Below are 22,607 nucleotides of genomic sequence, written 5' to 3'. Positions count from 1 at the left end.
AGATCAAATCCAGATCAGCTCAGGGACATTAACATTTTACTAATATGTTTTACATGCCAATATTGAAGTAAGAAGGTAGGAATATTTTGTGTATCTGGTTTTGTGCGTTAAACACACTCATCATATTGATGGATGTTTGCCATTAATATGACATGAAATAAAGCTATGTGCATCGCACATGTTTTGTTCTCTGCCAATACAGAAGTTAGGTTTGCAATGATAGGTATGCTTGAAAAACAGACCTGAAGTGGTTCCCAGTGCAGAAGAATTATTACTATTATTGCTATTATTATTTTCAATTTAAAGCACCTATCTTGAACAATGTTATGTATAACAGAACCCACACCCGTCCCCCAGACACAGAATATTCCATGGTTTTGATTTCATTTTTATTCTTCTAGGCTATGTTTACTTGTATCCAGTACCATTTCATGGGAATCTAAGAAATGGCTGGGGTTCCCAAAGAGATGCATTGCATCTCCCATGTCTAATAACGAGAGAATCTCTAATTAAAATAATATTCTGTTGAGAAAGCACAAGCTCTGCATGTCATGAACTGGAAGTGTGGAAGCAGGAGGTGGAGGAGGAAACAAACCCCCTCCTGTACGGAGCAAGTTCACAGAACATAGCCTTCAGATGTAGGCTCATCTGAAACCTGCTCTCTCCGCTACATCAGACCTCAAACCAAGGTCATGACAGAATGTTTTTATTTAGAAAAGCAGCTTTGAGAAATATCAAATGGGTTTGTTAATTTAGAATAAATATACATTATTCCAGTTAAGATCCCTTTTTATTCTTCTCTTTAATGGTCCATAGCCTGTACCATGAATCTGCAAGACTGCACTGTTTGCAGTCACAGAAAATTAGGAAGGGGGGTCAAGCACAATGTTGCCTTCAGTGAGTTAATGGCTTAATATTTCTGTCTGGGGTCCAGCAAAAGTTGGGGTCTGCTGCTTTTACACCCTAATAACTCTTCCGATTGGCAGTACTTCACATCCTTTCCTGGAGTTTATTCAACTCATGAAGTACAATCTTTCATGGTCCAGAAAAGCAGACAAGATGGGAGAAATCTCAGTCATGATCCAACTTATCCTATCTCATGTTCTCTCAGTGGTCATGCTGATACTGATAGTGGGCAGTGTAGTGTGATATGAATTGCAGGTGATTTAAGTCCCAATCCAGTGAATACGCAGAGTAACCTGAACACATGAACAATCTCACGGAATTCAGAGGGGCAATTTACAGATCTCAAATTAGCTGGATGTCAGTAATTTCAAGGATCCTCCTTCTTTGCCTATATCTTAACATTGAAGGGTAAAAAATACTGATTTAGGTTCCTTAATTCAAACCTTTTTTCAGGTGCTTATCCTCAAAAGGCTTATTCTTGGTTTCTTCCAGTGTGTGATGTTGAATAACCACCACAGTCCACTCTAAGTGAAGCTGGTGGATCCACCTTGCATGCATTCATTCATGTTACACTTGCATATTTATCATTATTGGGAGAGAAAAAAGAGTCTTTAAGGAAAATAAGGCTGCCCATGATGGGCTGGGGGGTTTTGGTTGGAATATGTTTAATACTTGATGCCCTAATATCCAGCCTTGTTCTTGTAGAAGAAATGATATGTGCTTTACTGTGGAAATAAGTACCATTTAAGAAAAGTAAATATTATAACTGCATGTTTTCTAGACACTGTGTAAGAGTGCAAATCCTCAGTGGAGGGAACAGTTTGATTTTCACTACTTCTCTGACAGGAAGGATATATTGGACATTGAGGTCTGGAGAAAGGATAACAAAAAGCATGAGGAGCTTTTGGGAAGGTAAGGTTTGTTTTTTTTTTGTGACTTTGGTCTTTTGGGGTATTTTATGTGTTTTTGAAGGGGGATAAGTGTGAAATATAATGTTAGGTTTTATTATCATTAAAATGATCAATTAAGAAGACCAAACCCTACCATCGTACTTTGTTTCTTTCCTTGTTTCAGTCATACCCAGATGCCTCTGCAAGAGTATGTTTATTAAGACATATTAATAGGTAATTGATAAGCCACAACCTGGATGCAGAGACACCCAAGCTGACTCCGCACATGCTGGCTGTAAAATCCCAAATCCCGTGGGAACTCAGTGGCAGCCATTCCAGGGAGAGCCAGCAGCAGTGCAGAGGCAGTATCTGTTGCAGGGTGATACTGCTCCAGATCCCATTGTGCTCTGCAGGGCTGATATGAGGCTTCAGGCTGATGGCAGCTCAGGGATCTTTGTGCTCCTTTTGAGGGTGGCACTGGTGTACCTTTCTTCTGTTTACACTTGGGTGGTGTGTTCTTGTAGCCTTGTTCACCTGTAAGCCCTGTTACCTGGGCTTGCTTCATTCACTTAGTCCTCTGTGGCAATGAAAAAGAGATTGATCTCTGTGGGTTTGGTACTCCACACTGTTGCACGAGTTCGTGTTTTAGGGAGCAGCCTCAGGTGATTTGCTCATCTCCCAGCTGATTTAGTCCCACTGTATTATTCCACTACAGCTTCAGATTCTCAAGTAATGATCTTGTGCTACATTAGCAAATGAGACTTTTTGTGGGATAGCAGTCAGCCTTTTATTTTAAATTTGGCCTAGAATATGATTCCCACTCTTATGCCCTGCTCTTTCCCTTCCACTCTAACTCTGTAATACAACAGTATTAGTGCAGTCTTGGTTTCCTGGTAGTGACTGTATATTCTTTTGGCTTGCAATATCGTCATCTAGAACCATTTCCCCAAACTGCATCTGCACAGTTGGCTACATGCAGCAGCTCCAAGAACCCTTTAATTTACTGGAGCCCCTTTGGGTTATCTGTGAGCCCCTGTGCTTATCTGTTTGCAGGATCAATGCCACAACCTCTAAATTCTTAGGGGCAAGCTGTTTGCTGTTCTCACCTGGCAAGGGTTTCACAACTTGCAGACTAAATAACAGTAACCATAAGAACATTCTTTTCCTTTAAGCATTCAAATAGTTTGAAACTATTCACTGAAAAGAACAATGCCCTTTGGCTCTACAAATGTTTGTGGTTTTGCAGAGCAGGAAATGCTTTCTGGCTGAATGCTGCTGCTCATCGCATGGAGAAGTGGCTGAAGATGAATCTGTTCCTTCCATTCTCACAGTCACTTTTATTACTTCTGATATTCTTTTTAGAGTTAAGAAACGTAGCCATGTTTGTGGCTTGCCTCTGTTCAGCCTCCCTGATGCTGGAACAATTCTTCCATAATCTTTTCCCTCTATTTTTCCTACTGGTTTCTGGCAGGTGGTGTTCAGTGTGGCAAAAAATTATCAGCAAAATGCTTATTCTATTATTAAAGATTTCAGCACTGGGGAAGCGTGTGTTCGATTTACCCTAAAGTAATTTTGGTGTCTGTGCGGAGAGAAAAGTATTGCTGCTATTGCCTTAAGTGCAGCAAAGTGTAGCATCAAAACAGGAGAAAAATAATACTACATTTTAAAGAATAGGTAAACACCAAATGCAGAACAACAAGTCTTGTTTTCACAGTAAAGAAGCTTTTGACACCCCATAAATAGTATTTTATGAAGGGTTCAAATGCAGTCTAATATGGAAAAGGATTCTGGAGGAAAACCAGCATTATGAGGTGCCATGTTTATTGTCTCCATGACTTCCAAGTTGAGTTTTGAGATTTCTGGGTTTCACAACATCATTGTAAAAAAGACTCTTCAGTAAAATATTTGTGGGTTATAGTCAGTCATTACACATAACAGTACGCCCCAACTGCCCTCAAGTAATTTGTATCGTTTTAAGGGCAAGGCAAAATTTGCTGTATCTTAATAATTCTGTGGTCAATTTGTGGATACGGTTAGAATTTGTTATGCTCCCCTTAAGGCTGTATTGGTTAAACTGTGTTGCTTAGACCTTTAAATATTTATTTTCAATATATAAATGAAGTTGGGGAGATGCACGAGGTGGAGTCATTTCTGAACTTCTGTGGAATAAAGATTTATCTGAATTCCTTTAGACCCAGGATTTCATGTAGGATGGATGCCTTAAGTCCCTGGAACATGGCTCTTTTCCCAGGCATAATTTGGTTTCAAGGTAAAATATTGTTCTTGAAATAGGACCTGAAGTGTCTGTGGAGACTGTGGAACATGTAGAATAAGAAATGTGTTGGACCTCTGCTACTAAACACTAACACCTGGGGCATTTGCTTCTGAATTAGTGAGGAAACATTCAGTGGGATTTCATGTCACCCTTCTCCTATCACAAAATGAACTCTTGCTGTCAGTGCACATCACAAGCTGAATTATTGCATTCAGCCTACCTGCTTTCTCCTTAGATTTTCCAGCTGGGGCCAACTTCTTTTCCTTGCTTAAAATACTGCAGCCTTGAGTGGTTCAGCTGCCAGGGTCTGACTCTGAGGGGCGGCTGGTTTGGTGCTGGCTGAAATAATCCCTCTATTTAGTCTGCACAGAACTGTTGGTAATGTTTATTGAGTGCTTTTTGTGTCCTTCGGGATATGAGGTATGCTATAAACAGGAGATGATGTTAATGTATATTAAGAAACAAAGGTGTTAACTGTGCAGAATTTGTCCAGGCAGAGTTAAATTGTTTATGCCAGGTTCTTAGAGAGGGTTTCTGCACTAAGGAGTATGGTTTGAAAAAGAGATGCTGCAGAATGTTAGAGGTTTTTTTTCTTTACATGTTTACCTCAAGAAAGAGGTTTAACAAAAATTCCTGACTTAGGACTATGAGATTGGAGTGCGTCCAATATCTTTATGATGAATGCCTTCAGGAAACAGTGTCTTTGCAGCAAGAAACAATCCTGATTTTAAAGGCTGTGCTGTTGGGATGAAGCAGTAAAATCTGCTAGGGCTGTGTCCAAACCTTTCCTTTAAATTTTATGAAGCCGGAGGAGGAATAAAACAACCAAAATTTATCTGCAGAATAAGTCAGAATAACACCTTATTAATTGTCTTCCTGGCACATGTGGCATTTGAAACTCCTTTTCAAATGTTAATCTCGATGCATCTTACTATATATTGTGATAATGATTCTGACCTCTTCTGTGAAGGGCTTTCAAGAACTCTGCACAGAAAAAAATTGCAATGTTGTGTGCAGATGCTTTCATAGATCCTTATATATATTTAAGGATACGTATTATAATTTGATGAACTGTAGATTGGGTAATAAAATACAACTCTGTGGCTACTGGTAAGAGTCAAAGCTCTACCTTTAAGCGAAATGTTAACATTTGATTACCTGATAAAAGTCAAACAAATAATTTAACCCCCAAATTTACAGTGTAGTGTTCTCAAGTAATTTTTTTCTGCAAAATGAATAAAAAAAGGAAGGGTGGGGGGAGGTTTGGCAGCAAAAGATGAGGGCTACAAGTCAAAAGAACAGTCTTAAATGAAAACTAAAGCTGTGGTGCTATCCTCTGTAGAACTAGAGGTTAATATAGAGGTGTAGACCTCGGCATTGATCAGGAGGAGGAAGGAAAGTGTTTAATTAGCTGTGGTTAAAAATAGCGATACGTTTGTGTGCACAATGCACTTTTAACTTACAGAACTGTATCCCCTATAGGTCATGCATATAGCCATGGGTGTAAAAGATTATATCTGAATATACTATGTAATGTAGCAAAAGATGATAACAAGCAGAGCTATCTTATTCTGAGATGGGATTACTGTGCTGAGAATTTAACTCAGATCATCATTTGCATCATCTAAAATACAAATAATCTGAGACTTTTGCCCTTTGCATTCAAATCAGGCAACTTTTGAGCAAAAAGCGGATTGCCTCCATTAGTTTTATACTGTGCCCATCACAATAGTTTCTTCCCACTTTCCTGTGAAATAATTATCTGTAATAAGGTCTTGCCAGCTAAAAAGCTGAGAAAGAAGGAAAAGTTTCTGTTTCATGAAGATAGGGGAGTAGTTTGGAAATCATTAGACTCGTTTTAATAGTGCAGAAGCATTTGTGTGGAAACCACTGCATTTATATAGTAAATTGAATGTCTAATTGTTTTACCAAGCTGCATTCTTTGCAGCCTGATCAATTACGTTGTATAACCTAAGTGAAACAGATTGTCCTTTTTATTTTTCCTTAAGCCTTTTGCCATTTGCAAGTGCAAATGTGGATTTTCTTTTCAGTTCCTCAAAAGAAAATACAGAGGCATACCATCACCTTGAGTGAACACAGATGTTTTAAGGAAGTCAGTTTGCACGGAAATCAGACATGATTTGAGAAAGAAATGCTTATATTCCACCTCCTGCTGTTTTCCCCTCCACATGTTCATCCCTCCTACCCCCACACCCTTATACTTGGTCTTTTCTTTGACCTTTGGATAATAAAATCTCTTTTAATAAGAGAAACAATTCCAATTTGCCCAAACAAGCTAGAATTATATTTAACTTTGCTTCAGAGGTATGTGAGATTTCTGAGGTTATCTGTTGGTGGGAGATGCATGGTTGTTTGAACAAGTTGTCTTTTCTCTCTTACCCCATTAAAAGTTCTTAACATAAGAAAGCAAACGCAGCTTTTCCCAGTTGTGGACTGTGTTGAGTGGGTGGTGGATGAAATGCTGATGTGGGAGATGTGGCCTCTGTTGCCAGCTGAATCACAGACCAGCTGGGTGACCCTGAGTTTTCCCCTCTCCTTCCTTCAGTTTCTTCATCTGTAAAAGAAATAAAGATAACCCCAGAGATATCCATATGTACCCCCTTTTGCACTGATACCCAAAGTATTAGTAGAAGTGCAGTGGTCTGAGAAGCAACTGTATTAATGCAGCCAAGGTGGTGATGACCTCCAGAGTGGAAGTGATAAGGTCTTTTTCTCAAATACTTGCCTTTTTTATTGCTGCTTTGTCTTCCTTTCTGCTGTAACTTCTCTTGTCATATCTTTCTGAAGAGTCTAGGTGTAGCAGCGAGCTTTAAACGCAGCCTCTCACACTTGGAAACTGTGTTGAGAGGCAGCCTACACACCGAACAGTGTTAGTACTCTTCCTGGTTTATTTTCTTTCTCTTTAAAGCACTTGAAATCAGTTAATAAGAGTAAACTTGCAACCTGTTGTACGTTCAATGCAGTGAATAGTAAAGAGCACACTTAAGGCAAAGCCATCCCCACTGATTCTGATCAGAAGAAGCTTGCATAAAGAGCTGTGTTTTAATACACGGATCTTTTGCATGACTTACAAAGTCATCACACCAATGACTTTTACTTCATAACGTAGCTTCTTGGGTTTTCAGGCGGAAATGTTTTGGGTTTGTTTTCTGTTTTGTTGTTTTTTTTTTTCCCACCCCCTTTAGCATTCACAGAAAATAGGCTGTTAAGAAGCGGAAAGCATGCAATTTATAGCAGATGGGTATAAACTGCTCCAGCTCTACTACTGGAATGGGATCAATCAGGAACACTACATGCACCATTTACCCAGAAGAAACCCACCTGGGGGAACCCTGTGGAATTTTAGCCTATTAAGACAACACCTTAACAAGTTTAGTTTAAATAAAAACTTGTCGGCAGGCATTAAGAGGAGCAAAAGCTCTTACTCTTCATCATTCGCTCGCCGTTCCTTTGAGAAACGTGACTCCCCTTGCACCGGGGCAGCAAAGCTTCTCCTTCCTTGTTTTTGGTTTTATTCCTTTTTCATCTGTAACTTTTGTGCAGCCTGTTCTTAAAAGCCAAACCCCACGGAGGTTCAGAAAAGTTCCACTCCATTTACTGGACTTCTAAATAGAAGGCATTTAGCCGAGCCAAATGATTAGGCTTTCTGTTGCATTTAACCGCTCCCTTCGTGTATAACTGGCTGTCTACTGATCTCTCTCTGCCTTAGCCCATACTCATCCTTTATTATTGTCTCTTTATGAATGTTTCTCTTTTTTTTTCTCTCCTTATTTTTGTTTTTAGGGGAAGTATCAGGTTAATGATACATATCATGTGCAGGGAGTTTGGGGGGGACTTTAAAGACAATCCTGCCCTTTGGGAAATATAACCGTACACTGAAAATGGAGCTCTAGTAAGGCTTGTAAAAGAGATTGGGGCATACAGTATAATGTAGCATAAAATGGAGTATGTGACTAAAGAAACTAATCCATTTTAGGCTAATGTTTTAAATTTTGCATTTGCCCTTTTTCTTTTCCCCCAGGTGAAATAAAATTGCGTTTCAAATCCATCACAAAACGCTTGGGGATTTTAGAGGGGAAGTGAGGCAGGCCAGAATGAAGTTTTCCTACTGTACTTGCAGCCCAAACCTTTTACCTCTGCTTACCAGTAGGTGAACCAGAAAGCAAAACTTGATGGTACATGCAGTAGAAACTGGCTAATTGGTTTCCCAAATTTGAGATGCTTATTTTTTGCATTCTTTCCATCCTGAACAAGCAATGAGTTTTGGTGCTCACTTGCTACTGAAATCAGTATAAATATTGCTTTCCCTCCTCCCCTCACCTCCTTTTTCTTATTAACGCTTGGTGATGTTGTTCTAGATGCCAGGTTGATGTTTCTGCCCTGCCGATGAAGCAGACCAATAGCTTAAAGCTGCCTCTGGGAGAACATCCGGGGTCCCTGCTCATGTTGATTGCTGTTGCCCCATGTACAGGAGTGTCTATCTCTGATCTGTGTGTCTGCCCTCTGGGAGACCCCAGTGAACGGCAACAGATTTCACAGCGATATGTGAGTTTGCTTTATTTTACCTCCTTCTTTCTTTTTCTCCTTCTCTAGTTTTGAAAGTAGTCAAAATTGCAGGAAGAAGGAAAATTTGTCCAGTCATAATAACATGTTTCCTACCAGAGAAAACTATTGCCCGAAATAGTTATTCTGTTCAAAATGACAGGGAGATTGGCGGGTCAGATAGACCCAAGCAATTTGGCTGCTTGTATTTGAGTTTTAAGCTAATACTTTTTTTTTTGCAAACTTGAGCAGTATTAAGAGATTATCATGGAAGTGGGACACACCAGATAACATGGAAGGAAAGCTTAGCCTGCTTTCCTCCTTTGGGGGGGGATATGTCCTGGACTTTCAGCTGTTGGAAGATGAAGCTGTATGATGACTTCCATGCCTCAAAAGCTGGCTAAGAAGGAAGAAGTTTATCTCTCTGAAATGGGGTGTGAGACTGAGGCGTGAGGACTTTGAACCAAGTTAAAGGTTTGGAGGAAAGGTGCCTCACTACTGATGGAAGGGAGGGTGTTGCCTTCCCGACCCATGCTGCTTCTCCAGGTCTACCTGTCCCATTTTCTGGTTTATTTGGCAGATGATACTTGCATAAGCATGTAGGACTCCTTCCAATCTCCACCATAAGCTTAGCATGTAACTTACGTGAATGGAGAATTTCCTTAGGAGCGGGTAGTGTGTGATGTTGTGAATGTCAGAGTCATGATGCAGTGAGACTGGGATAGTGGGCATGTATTTATAGGTGTATCAGCTGCTAAACTAAAAACCTGCAGAAATAGCAATGGATATGAAAATGTAAGTAATTTAGTATTTTAATAATCTGTTTCTTACTGATTTACGAAAGAAATACACCTTTATGCTTTGTTTCTTACAGTGTATAAAGAATTCCTTTCGGGACATAAAGGACATTGGCTTCTTACAAGTCAAAGTTTTAAAGGCCGTGGATCTGTTGGCAGCAGATTTTGCAGGTATTTTGTTTTTCTTTTGCAGCATATGTTGCTAAAATATATTGTGAGTGCTTCTTAGAATGTGCAAGATTGTCGATTGACCAAAGCAAAGTCTTCCCATCATTTCTTCAGTGGTGAAACCTGCCTTGGGGAAATGAGATATGAAATTGTTTTTGCTCCCAGAAGTATGTGGGAAGGTCCAGTGGATGGAGATCTGATTTCCTCTTTAGATCTGATGGGTGTGACTGGTAACACTTAGCATGGTGTGCTGTTGTATTTTCCAGCAGAAATATGTAAAATATGAATTGATATAAAGTGATGGTGTCTGCAAAGCAGCTGCTCCATCTTTTATCAGGTTCCTTGTGAGTTTGTGAGCAAGACTGAAAGGTTTTGGGGGTGTCTGACACAGTGTTAAGTGTGTGGGTTTGGGTGGTGCTGCAGGCTGTCACCTGAAAAAGAAAGCTTGCTAGTTATGGGGATGTGAGTGAGATTTCTCTTGCAGCTTGTTTGAGGCTTCAGTTTGGGGTGATCTTTCTGGAGCTAGCTCTTATTAGAAGAAAAGGATAGATTTTTCAATGAACTGTACCTCAAATTGGTGTTTGGTCCTGACAGCAACTTTAAACATACAACTTGGTATTCTTTTTCCATAGAAGGAGTAGCAAATGGACACTCCTTTGTAGCAACTGCCTGGATATTCTTATTACCATATATTCCAGGAGTGTGGAGACATTTTCATTCTGTATCTTGCAGCAGCTCATAATTCACAGACAGCATTGTATGTTGTGTATTTGCTGGCATAGTCATTTTTACAGATAACTTGTTGATAAAGGCATGAAAGGTCATAGAATCATAGAATGGTTTGGGTTGGAAGAGACCTTAAAACTCATCTAGTTCCAACCCCCATGCCATGGGCAGGGACACCTTCCACTGGACTACATTGCTCAAAGTCCCATCCAACCTGTCCTTACACTTCCATGGATGGGATATCCACCCAGTCTGTGTGCTTGGGATTGTTCTGAGGTTATGTTTCCCCTTTTCCAAATGCTAGAGAGAAAACATTCTTGCTCCATACCCCAGTCTTCATGAAGAATGGAACATAACTCATAAAATAAGGACCAAAGGGGAAAACCCAAGATGAATCATTATGTTAATTTTCAATTCACTGCTTAACCCTGCATTGCTAAAAAAGATTACTGCACAAAGCAGTAAAGCTTTAGAGAACTGAAGAACTTAATTTGAAAACAAACACAAACCCCCACCAGTATGAATGGTATCTTGTATAGAAATCCATTTCTAAATTGATATAATGTGTATTTTTATACAGAATTAGGAGTGTAACTGCGTCTTACTAACGGATTTAATAATGGTACTCCAGCAAAGCAGAACCTTTGGCAAATGGCAAGGCTAGGGCTATCTAGAAGCACATAAGGTTTTAATACAGGCAGTGTCCAGGGAAAGAGCTGAGCCTGGAAGGTTATTTATCCTTTGGAAAACTTCACTGATGCTAGTGCAGTTGCATCAGTGATGGATTTGGCCCCCTTTCCCTCAGTACTTAAACAGGAACATGTGGGTGGATAATGAACATTGGAAGAGACACACAGGTTCTTGATTCTGCAATTCAAAAACTTTTCATACAGAGTATGTGACACACATTCCTTGTGCATAGCACAGAATGAAATTCTGCTTAAGTAAAAGGTTACTCAGTCTGTCATTATATTCAAAATAACCCAGGCTTTGAGCCTGATTCACGAAGCAAATGACAAATTGTTTTTCAATGGCAGTGCTGAAAATATCCTGGTATTATGCTGTAATAGACCCACCAAATTGCAAAAGGATGCAGCCATTTTAGGTAAAAATAGCATAATTTCTGATCGTGAAATGAGAGACATAAAGATTAATTATCTGTTCTGAGCCATTCATAAATGATTAGTGTAGCAATTATGGGCTTCCATAATAGAGCCCTCCTAGAGCAGTGCCATATTTCCTGCATTGCCAGGGAGACTGCTCAGATTTATTGTTATTGATAAAAGTCAATTCAAAGACCAGCTAAAAATCTGATAAAGGGAATATCATAGAGACACTAAGAGCTACAAAGGTTTCCAAGGGTTAACAGAGGAGCAGTATGAGCAGATAGTTTTCCCTCCCTGTCCTGTCCCATAACAGTCATGAGTCTTGTGTAGGTGAACTTCTGCAGACCAGTCATCTGACCACGAGTGTAATATCACCTTATTCCCATAATAAAGATTGGATTTTGGTGCGATTGGGGTTTCAGTTTTCATTATAATTTTGTTGGCATTATAGATTTTAATTACATACTTTAATTTCAAGTTTTTAGTCTACTACAGTAATAGCTATCAGAAAATAATATAGTATCTGCTTTGGTTTTCACCAGTGTTTTGAAAATCCATATTTCACCATTTAACATAAATTTTAGTCTAGTTTCCATGAAGCTATATGAAATATGTAGAAGCTCCTCAGCCACAGCTAGCTCAGTTTGAGGCTTCCATACTTTTGTATTCCTAGATAATAGTTTTGTTGACGTGAAAATGACTTTTTCTGCTTTGTTGGATGTTTTCTGTGTACGCACGAGAGTTCTTCTCAAACACTGCATTTGCTCACTGACCAAAAAATAGCATTCAGAGTACCAAATTATACAGTGGGATTGTTTTTGGCATATACCAGTTTGCATTTCAAGCAGTTTCTCTGAAAGGCTATGTGCATTTTCCATACTTATCAGGGAAAAGGCACGTAAGCTGAAAAGGACAAGACAAATAGATTCCAGTAATACACATGGTCTTTAAACTTTACCAATATTGACTAGTTAATACCCTGCTGTTTACATACTGAAAAGATTCCTGTTTAGTTTATAAACTTCTCAGTAATAACCTTAAGAGCTCTGTATTAATAACACCAAAAAGAAGGATTAAATAAAAGACAGCTTTTTCTTAAATATCTTGTTTGTCTGCTATCTAAAGCCCTGCATTGCTGACATATTTAGTTGCCTACGTACAAGTCAGGCTGTAGTGCCTGTGTCTGAGTTATACATGAGCACTGAAGATGAGATTAAATCAGATCCTGAGTCACACATGCTGATAAAGGGTACTCTGCTCACGATGGAAACTGCTGATCTGCAATAAGCTGTGAAAGCTACAAATTCATATGATATGAGTTATCAAAAATAAAACATTAGTAAATGTGTCTTTGCCATAATAGGTTCTATGACAATATCCTTATTTTGAGAGGAAGTTGGGTTCTTTTTGGTTTTGTGGGGTTTGCTTTATTTGCTTTAAGCAGTATACCTGGTTCATGCATGAATTCTCCAGTTGATGCTGGGTTTTGTTTAAACTGTGGCACTGTGTAGAGTCGTCATAGCTTCAAGAGCTTGCTCACATGGAACTCATTGAAGAAATTCTGCTGATACAGACGGTGTTATGCTTTTCTTCCCGTGGTGTGGGTATTTAATTCTGTAATCATCTGAAGACGACCACAGACTCTAAGTAGAAGATAGAATAGAGAGCTGTAACTGCAGCAGCAGTACTTAGATGGCTCAGGACAATGGTACTGCTTTTGTAATGTCATCGGTGTAATTGTCAATGTGAGCAGAGTTTTCTAACTATAAAGACTTAGAGATGATTCACTGTAAGTCTCAGATTTCGGGTATTAAGAGGGAAGCCACCTGAATGAGTTGTAAGGTAAGTGCTGAGTTTCCAGAACTGTGAATGCATCGGGATACTGCTTATTTAACAAGTCCAATGGAGCAAGGCAATTTACCATTGTCTTAATGGATCTAATTTTATTTGGCCAACCACTTCCTCAGCCTTCCTGCAAAGCAAGAGTGTGAATACTAAATAAAATAACTGGTCCATTTGTATTTTTTTTCTTTTTTAATTTTTTTTTCTATCTGCTCTTTCCCTAGGTAAAAGTGATCCTTTCTGTGTATTAGAGCTGGGAAATGACGTGCTTCAAACACACACCGTTTACAAGAACCTCAATCCAGAGTGGAACAAAGTTTTCACATTGTAAGTGGATTGCTTTTGAAAACAAGCTGCAACACCACACAGCAGCTTTACTATAACAGCTATTGACTTTGGGAAAAATACAAAGGTCAAGTTTAAGATACGTCATTTTTTCACAGAGAGGATGTTGGAGAAATATCAACCATAACTCAATTAAAGCCTTTTGCCTTTTACTAGTTCTTGCATGGAGTTTATTAATAGAAGTCATTAAAAGAAAAATTACTGTGATATTTATAGGAAGAATCATGACTAGACATAATGGAGTCATAGCTGGATCCGAGAGATAATATAACAGAGAGTAGAGACCAGCTACTCATGCCTACATTTTCCATAATTTAAAATAGAATGCTTCGTTGAACCATAGTAGAATTATTCTTTAATTTGTAAGCAAGCAGCAAATTAGAGCTCATGTTATTCATGGTGTATCTTCTGATTTTACACGAGTCAAATTAGAAGCTTAAAATTTTATGGAAATCAAAGTATTCTCTTTTATTCTTGTTACTTTTATATAAAAAAAGGATAAGGCATTGTTTTGACAGCAAATTTTTCTAAAATCTTATTTTCTGCTGACAAAGATCTTTATGAATAACTGAGTGAGAGAAATGTCTCTAAGACTGTAGTAGTCTGCGGCAATGAAGACAGCTGTGTGAGCCTGGCACAGGAGCATTTCTGATATTTGTACCTTTTAAGGTTTAAGAATGATGGGCTTCTTGCAAAAGCAGCATTGATAAATACTGGCTGGTTGAGAACACAATTAAAAGTATCTGATCTCTTTGATAGAAGTACTTTGCTGGATTTCTGTTTTATTCATGGGTGCAGCTGAATGCAAGCCTCTTAGAGACCTTTCTGTTACTTCACTGTTCTCAAGAAGCTTCCACTCATCACTGTTTATTCTGAGATTGTGCCAGCAGATGAGTCTTCTTGGATGTTCAGCCAAGAAAATAAATCTAATAAGAATCCAAAATTGTTTTAAAAGAACATTTGTGTCTCTGCTTCCTGTGGGTCTCAGAAGTGTCAGCTCCAGGTTATTCTCTAACTTTCTTATTGCTGTCATGTGGTTAGTCCGAGCATCAAATCCACTGAGCTGATCAGGCTCTCACATCTTTCCTTAGAGTTCTGCCATTTAAAAAGCTTTCAATTAATCACCTTAAAAGCTACTGATGTAGATTTCTTTTGGAGAAGAGTGGGTTGCTTTGAGTGGATGAATCTGTTTCAGCTGGAGCATTCAGTACCACCAGAGAGCCTTTCACATCATATGCAGATTTTCTGAAACACACTTATCTGTGTGTGTCACTGTGGGGTTTTAATATTTTATACCACTGGTAGCTGTATCATATAGAAAATGATGATGTCTTGGAGTGGAATGTGGAAGTATAATGGCAGAAGTGGCAGCTTTCAGTATATTTTAAAGTTATATTGTCTTGAAACCAGTGCATTTTGTGGTAGCTTGGCTGACACCAGATCGTATCACTGAACATGCTACAGCTTCTAGCTGGAGAGACAACTGGGAAGCAACTCCACCATGTTGCAGCATAGGTTCTCGGAGCTCTGAAACAACCATCTTTGGGGGCAGAATAGCAGTATTAAGTCCAATGAAGTTACATAAGTTTGTTTTCTGTATTATTTCTTTGGTGTCCTAAAGTCTGGGTTTGAATTCAGCCCTTGACATCTCCCAGTCACCAGCTTTCTCTGTTGGAGAGCTGAGATTTACACTGTTGGCATCACCAGTGCACAGAAGATGTCACCATTTGTGACCACCATTTGGTAGTTACTTTCTTCACTAGTTATGGGACTGAAACATGAGGGAAAAGCTTGGGGAATACCCATCATTTGATTCATTTTTGGGGATTTTAATTAAATACTAGTTTTATACTCCAAGGTAATACAAAATTAATTAGTAAAAGAGTCTTCTCTGATCTTTGTGAAGGAGACCGTGTGCATGTGTATTGAATATTATTTTCTTATGTGTCTGCACTTTTTGTTCCAGCCCAATTAAAGATATTCATGATGTTCTGGAAGTGACAGTGTTTGATGAAGATGGAGATAAACCCCCTGATTTTCTTGGAAAAGTTGCCATCCCATTGCTGTCTGTAAGTTACCTTTGCCTCGTGTATCATTCAAAAATTGATGGTTTTGCTGGGAAAGAGTTGCATTTCTTTTCTCTGTAGCACAAAGTAACACAGATTTAGAGATAAACAGGTTTTGTGATCTATATATGCCTAAGTTGGCAGTGTTTATACTTCTCCTTAGTGTAATGAGCGTTGCCAACCCATTTTAGTACAAATTTGGTTGATTGGAAAGAAAATTGCACAAGTGTCTGTACCTCATCAGTACTATATGCCATGTAGCTCTGAAAACATAATTGAGTTGTTCTGTATGTTTCCCCATCATCTTCTGAAGGTAACATTTTAAGCATGTCTTTGTTCTGTCTTGCTTCTTTTTACTCCAAGAAAGTAATTGCACATCACAGTAGAATTGACTAGAGATAGCTGTTGTTATTGGCAAAGCTGAATAAAATTACCTAAAAGGGGTGTTTTCTACTCCATAGTGCTTTTAAAGACTGGTGGCTTTTGTTCTGTAAACAAATATGTGAAGAGTGAGCACTACTATGGGAGTATAAAATCAAAACTGGAAACAAAGCAAGCTCAGGGGAAAGTCATTGCTCTGGAGACTGAGAGTTGAAACTTTACAGAAATAGCCAAAAAAGGCCAAGCTAAAGGGAACATAAAAGGGCCATCAAGAGACATTAATAGAGAAATGGGGGAACACAGTATTATGTTTGGTAAGCCTGATTTAATTGTGGAATAAGGATGTTAATAATAGAGTTAGTAAACCAGATCAAGAGGATATAAACAACTCCATGTGTATGTGCAGCATCACAGAAGATTCTTGTAACTTTTTCTGTTTGAAAGTTTGAAAGAACTTTCTCAGCTGTGACTTTTATTAAACCAATTAGTAGATGAGGCTTGAAACATCATGGGACTCGTGCTCATATTAGTCAAGCTGTGTAAACACGTTTAACTGTGAGCATGGGTGTTTCCTTGAATTTTGAGGCACTGATGTTTTGCAGTAGGTTCCCTATGCAGAGGAGGGTGTGACAGGTATTTATGCAGTGGGTACTGCCTTGATCCCTGTACAAACATTCATGCTTGCAAGGTATAACATGGTTCAAGTGATATATATGGAGTAGTGAGATGCTTTCGGTAATGCACAGTGTGATGCTCTGGGTAATAGCACTCTTGAGTAGGCAGGCAGTGAATCCTGATTGAAATTATAGAGTACAAAATTGCAGTATTGTTTTGAAACATCCCTGTGAAAGCATATTCACCTCTGCAGAAATGCTGGCACACATCTTTCATGGTTAAGGCAAGAGTTTGGCTTTCAGTTGTAGATGTGAGCTGTTGCAGGAAAGGCAGTGTTGCAATAACAGGTTGGTGGGGCTGTGTCCTAGCAAAGACTGGAGAAACAGGATGTTTCTAGAGGGAAAGCAGAGCTCCCATCAGATCAAAGCAAGACATATAAGACCCATACATAGAGTCACCATAATTTAGGTAAGTTACCAGTCAAGATCAGAGAGGGGAACTGCAAACATTTAATATTTCCAAATAAATAATGAACTGCCCAGGTTGAATCTTGAACTGGTGTACAGGGCACGATCTCAATCTAAGGAACGCTTTATAGTGGTAAAGAAATAGGTCAGTGTACTCCAGGTTTGTTATTATCTTGTCTAAATAAGTATATTTCTTGTGTATGTGAATTAAAAGCAATGTGGCTTGTCAATCTCTTCACAAAAGTATTTGTTTTCATCCACTGTGTGTTATTTCCAAGTTATACGAAGTCCAGAACAGGGGAACCCTTGCATTTTAGGGGTATAAAGAGCCTTAGTTATAGAGGCTGAGCAGTAAATACTGAGCTCTTGGTGCCCACACACTGTTGTGTGCTTTGCAGTCCTCTTCCCTCTGCGGCTTAGACTGCAAGTTCTTGTTGTGGCTGAGGCTATTTTAGATTGTTTGTCTATTCTAGTAGCCTGAGTTGTCAATATCTCCAGTTTCAGAGCAGTATTAGAGTCAGTTGGGCATGGAGGATGATTTGATGTTTACAGGGAGGAAAAAACCTCTTAACATCTTTTATTCCATTTTTGATCACTTGGTTAATTTTTCCCCAAGTCCTCATATCTCTGATGTTACTGGAAGAGAGTGGCTGGAGCAGCTGCTCTCCTGCAGATCCGACGCTTGCCAAATGGTCTGCGTGATCGGCAGCAGGCTGTGTGGGCTCACAGTGAGAAGATGTTAGATTTGGATTTTCTGTTGATTTTATAGGCATTTGTCAAGTATCCCTTAGGAAGCATGTAACAAGGCAGAGGAGGGGAGTGCATGTGTGTGGTAATGTCCAAACTATTCAGGGTAGGATTTTTGTCCAAGGTTGGAGACAAAAAAATAAAATAGAAATTGTTTATGCTTTCCCTTGCCAACTGAGCTTCTTCCTTCCTGCCCAAACTTCTCTGTCTCCTATTTCAGTCAAATCTAGTGTGAATATATTCGTTTCTGCTTCTGATTAAATAACATTTTGCACCTATTAACTTAGTCTGATCTGAGAACTGCAATTTTCTAAGCTCTTTTTCTTTCTTGAAATGGGAATTTTGATGCATGTTGTCAATGCGACCATAAATTTGAATGTATCCTTTGAACCATTTAGATACATATCATGGAAGAGAATAATAGTTAAAGACTCGAGGAAGCCTCACAAATCACATAGGTTTAATTTCTCTAGGTAATCAGGCCTAATATTTGCCTTGAATTAAATTCTCTTTTGAAAATAGAAGTGCATTTGCCATCCCCCCCCCCCATTAAAAATGCACAAGTTTGACTTGTGAGCTGTCAGCACATGAAGTAAGTTTACTTTGAATTGTTCATGGATGAATAGATTCTTTTCTTAATGAAAAATTGCCTTGAACAAAGTATATGTTCGAGGGATTTGAAATGTTTAATTAATTTGACAACAAACTTGGTTTAAATGTGTTCAGGAGTCTTACACTGACGTTTTGTAAACACGCGTACACCTTCATTGCATTGACATTAACACACAAATAACCTTACTGCACAGAACCTCAGAGATAGTGAAATTACTTATGCTTTCCATTCGTCCTTGACTGTGAACTAGGCTTATTGCAGGCATCAAATAAGAAACATAAAAACTGGGCAGCATAAGGAAAGTTTCAAGGTGGCGGAGGATGAATAAGGCTGCAAACTTGATGTTCTTCTACAAACTTTATAGATATGATGAAGCAATATTGGATGAATGCATATTTTGCTCTGTTTCTTATACAGCTCTATTAATAATACGCTGTAGAGATACTGATTTTGGTACCAGTACATTGAGTTTGGGGTACAGAGGGAGAGAAGATGACCATTTCCACCACTGGGCAGAGTAGGCTTTTGTGCTAGAAACTGAAGAACCTGGGGAAAGGAGAAGTAGGGCAATAACTTCATTGCTTCAAGCAAGAAGTTTGATAGAAGTTTTGTAGGTTTTGAGGGACTTGAACTGATAATCAAAGAAGTTCTTTCCATCTCTCTGCTCCTTTCTGCCCTAGATCTTAGTAAAAGCAACTGTGTTTTCTCTCTGTGAGGGTCTGTCTTTTTTGTTTTGCTTCAACAGACTCTTATCTCCTATAAGGCTGGAAGTTATTAGAGACATGGGAGCATATAGTGTGCTTCAGTGAATTTGAAAGCAGAGTATATCAAATATCCTCCACCTTTGAGTGAAGAGCTGTATCTCAGAATGGAATGTTTTTTATCTGCTGGATTATCAGCTCAGAGAAGTCTTTAGCTGCATCCCCTTTTTTTCAGCAAACAAGAACAGGTCTATGAAATATTTCCAAGTGCTAAGCAAGGTCGGTAGACAGCGATCCACTGAAAACAAGTCATATGTCTTTCACAAGTCTAATTATCTAAAACATGGCCTGGATTCAGAGAGCAGACACCTGACAATTGCAATTACTTAGCACTTGACTGTAAGTGCACAGCCTTTTCCAGGAGAAAGCTTTAGAGTTTGTGAAAACTGAAAATGCTGGGTTTATGTGATAGAGGCAGCTGTCAAGTGTATCGTCTGTTCTGACTTTCATCCCTACCATCAACCAGGAGTTTTGGAATGGAGGGGAAAAAAAACCAACCCAATTCTCTTCCAGAAAAAAATGACACTTTGTTCCTGTAATTAAATTCTCTCCCAACAACGCACTCCTTACTGAAATGGTATCAATGAGAATGTTTTTCTTGAGTACCACCTAGTACCCTTCTGCTCCCAAGCTTTTCAGCTCCTCTTCAGACTGCCTGGAAGCACTCCTGTGGCTGCCCTGCTTTTTTTCAGTCCATCAGCTCCATACCCATTTGGTCTTTGGATATCAATCTTCTACCAAGAACCTCAGTCTCTATTCTGTTTTGGATCTCACAGAAGACTGGTAAAAGTAAAAATGTTTGGGATAATAGTTTTGGGATGAATGAATGGGCATTTTGTACAAAATAGAATCAGTGTGTTTTGTGAGAGTAGGGAGAAACAAAACCTTCTTTATTCATGTCCAGGCGGATCAAATATGTGGCTGGCTTTTCTCTTTTCCTGGGGAAACATGTCCTTCGATAAGGATAGGTGTGTTTCAAGGCAAGCTTTATGTTTTTCAGGGCAAATGGTATGACATTGTGCATCAGCAATGAGCTCAAGCAGGAATATCAGAGGTCCCAGATGCTTCAGATGAATTACCCTTGGAGAGTAGCCATTACCCTTTCCACACGTCATGGGTGTTGATGTACAGAGGTTGGACTCAATGTTCTTCTGTCAGATTATCAATATATGACATTGAATTTGCATCAAAGCTGGATACAGAGTGAAGTTTTCTTAAAATCAATGTAAAAAAAAAAGCCACTAAACCATATTTCTTTGAGACAAGAGCAATGAAAAAACACGCTTTGCTGCGTAAGGGTCCTGTCTTCTCTGTGTTTTGTGTCATATCAATCTCGGCTTTTGCTATTTCATTAGAATTCCCAAGCGGTCAGAAGGTTGTTGCTTAATAGATTTAGCATTGGCTGGCTACATCAATACTGTGTTTAGTCACATTTGTTTTACTGGGGACATCTGTGGGAAGAGTTTAGCAAATATATTCATTCATTTGAAAGGCACCCAGTGCACTTTGGGCCTTGACTGTATGGTGGTCTCGTGGTACCTGAACATCTCCTTCAGTTAGAGGCAACTTCTGGCACTGCTTTGTCTGAAGTGCCTCTGTAGGCTGAAATACTTACTCCACAAAGAATGTTAGCTTTTCTTCCAACTGATAATTTCCTTCACTTGGTCCTCTATGGAGAAGAGACTGTGATATAGACAATACAGTTCGTTCTGTGAAAATACTAGTGCTGATATTTTGTCTTTCTGGGTTGACTCAGAAGAGGGAAATGTCCCAAATGTCAGAAATTCCCATGGGATGAAAATCTTGACCTTTTTTCTGATGGTGACCTTGCAAAATGAAGCATGTCGGTGGGGTAGGCACTACTGTCCTTATGTTAATCACATGGTTATGGGCAATCTGGGTTGGTGACTGAGCCCCACTATGTTGTGTGCTATTAAGAAGCTTTAAGAGAGTGCAGGCATTAGTATTCAGTGAGGATATGAAACTTCATCAGTAAAGGAATAATATTGATTATGTCTCTTGAAGGACCTCACCTGCAGATATTTTCTCATTTAATTTGAATATTCCTTTCCTTCCCTTTTCCCATAAGTAGATGTAAATGTTCATAAGAGAGATAACCTCTTTTGGACACAACTCTCATGGTTATTTGTTGGGTGAAATCCATGTAAGATAGTATCAGATAGAAATCCAAGTAAGATCAGGTATAGAAGAAACCTGATTTATCTGACATGGAGGTTCATCTTAGACCACAGCCCTGGCTGCTCAGCTTTTCCACAGCTGGAGAGGGCAAGTAAGCAGTCTTTGCAAACAACAGAGACTAGGGAAAAGTACCCAGAGAGGAGAAAGAAATAGATCCAAAATGAAATTAATATGACTGGCTGTCTCTCAGGATTGAGGGAGATGTTGAACAGAATCTGAACTCTGGCCCAAGAACAGCATGTAGTGAAAATATGGAGTATTAAAAGCTCTTTTGCATGTTTTCTTCTGGGCACGGTTGAGACATGCCACCAGTCTAATCTCCATGCAGTCACGGGTGTTAGAATTACCCTGTACCTTTTGTTGAACCGCCAAAACTGTAAGAAAGACTTTTGTTTGACATTTTTGGGTTTTGGTTTTTTTCTTTTTATCCAAATGAAAATGCGATGGGGAACTTGCCATTTCATAGCCAGTTCTCTCCTGCTTTTTTTTTCCCTCTGAAGAAGGTCAAAAGCTAGGATATCTGCATGAATGTTTAGTCTTAGGCTGAGTTATAATTGCACATCTTACCAGTCAAACCAAACACATGGAAATAAAGAAGCCAAATGAAGCTGACTGTAAAACTGTATTTGCTCTGCATTACTTTTTGCCCTGTACAGGTTTAGAATAGCAGCAACAATAATAATGACACCATTTAAAACAGTTTTCAAAGCAACAAACAACCCGTTCCCAAATCCAGAGAGAGATGAAAGTTATTTGTTGCTGATGTGAAACTGCCTGTGTGAGCACACCTGCAAACACACCCCAAATGTTTGATTCAGCTCCAGCTCTTAAAATGAAGAGACTTTCCCCCAAAGTCAGAAGGTTGAGTTCAGAATACCATTATATCAGATCAGGACATTCTCAATATGAAAGCAATTATTTTACTTTTTCTACCAATTTAGCAGAATGTGATATTTTTTTCCTTGTTGGCTATGCTCTTGAAAGGTATAAAAAAATCATACCCCATCCCAAGGAGTATAAAGAGAACTTTCCACTAGTTGTTGCTTCTAGGGTAATAGCATGAAATGTTATGAGAAATGTGTAACAAAAACATAGAAATTCAGTTACCACATTAATAACTGCGGGGAATCCAGAGTTATG

The 22,607-nt window shown here is 39.0% G+C and overlaps 1 protein-coding gene across 2 annotated transcripts in view; it reads left to right on the top strand.

The window, feature by feature from the left end:
• Nucleotides 1-22,607, top strand: part of MCTP2 (multiple C2 and transmembrane domain containing 2) — a 122,438-nt gene that overhangs the window by 49,826 nt on the left and 50,005 nt on the right. Inside the window, exons 11-15 of one of the 2 annotated variants that reach the window (XM_005148772.4) lie at nucleotides 1,688-1,818; nucleotides 8,451-8,637; nucleotides 9,509-9,602; nucleotides 13,498-13,600; nucleotides 15,585-15,687. In XM_005148772.4, coding sequence (XP_005148829.3) covers nucleotides 1,688-1,818; nucleotides 8,451-8,637; nucleotides 9,509-9,602; nucleotides 13,498-13,600; nucleotides 15,585-15,687 — 618 coding nt within the window. The remainder of the gene's footprint in view (nucleotides 1-1,687; nucleotides 1,819-8,450; nucleotides 8,638-9,508; nucleotides 9,603-13,497; nucleotides 13,601-15,584; nucleotides 15,688-22,607) is intronic. The other variant, XM_031048683.2, reaches the window with a different exon arrangement.

The sequence above is a fragment of the Melopsittacus undulatus genome, chromosome 9 (genome assembly GCF_012275295.1).
Source record: "Melopsittacus undulatus isolate bMelUnd1 chromosome 9, bMelUnd1.mat.Z, whole genome shotgun sequence".
NCBI classification, from domain to species: Eukaryota; Metazoa; Chordata; class Aves; order Psittaciformes; family Psittaculidae; genus Melopsittacus; species Melopsittacus undulatus.
The sequence above is the reverse complement of the archived record's forward strand: the minus strand, read 5'-3'. Positions and strand labels throughout refer to the sequence as shown.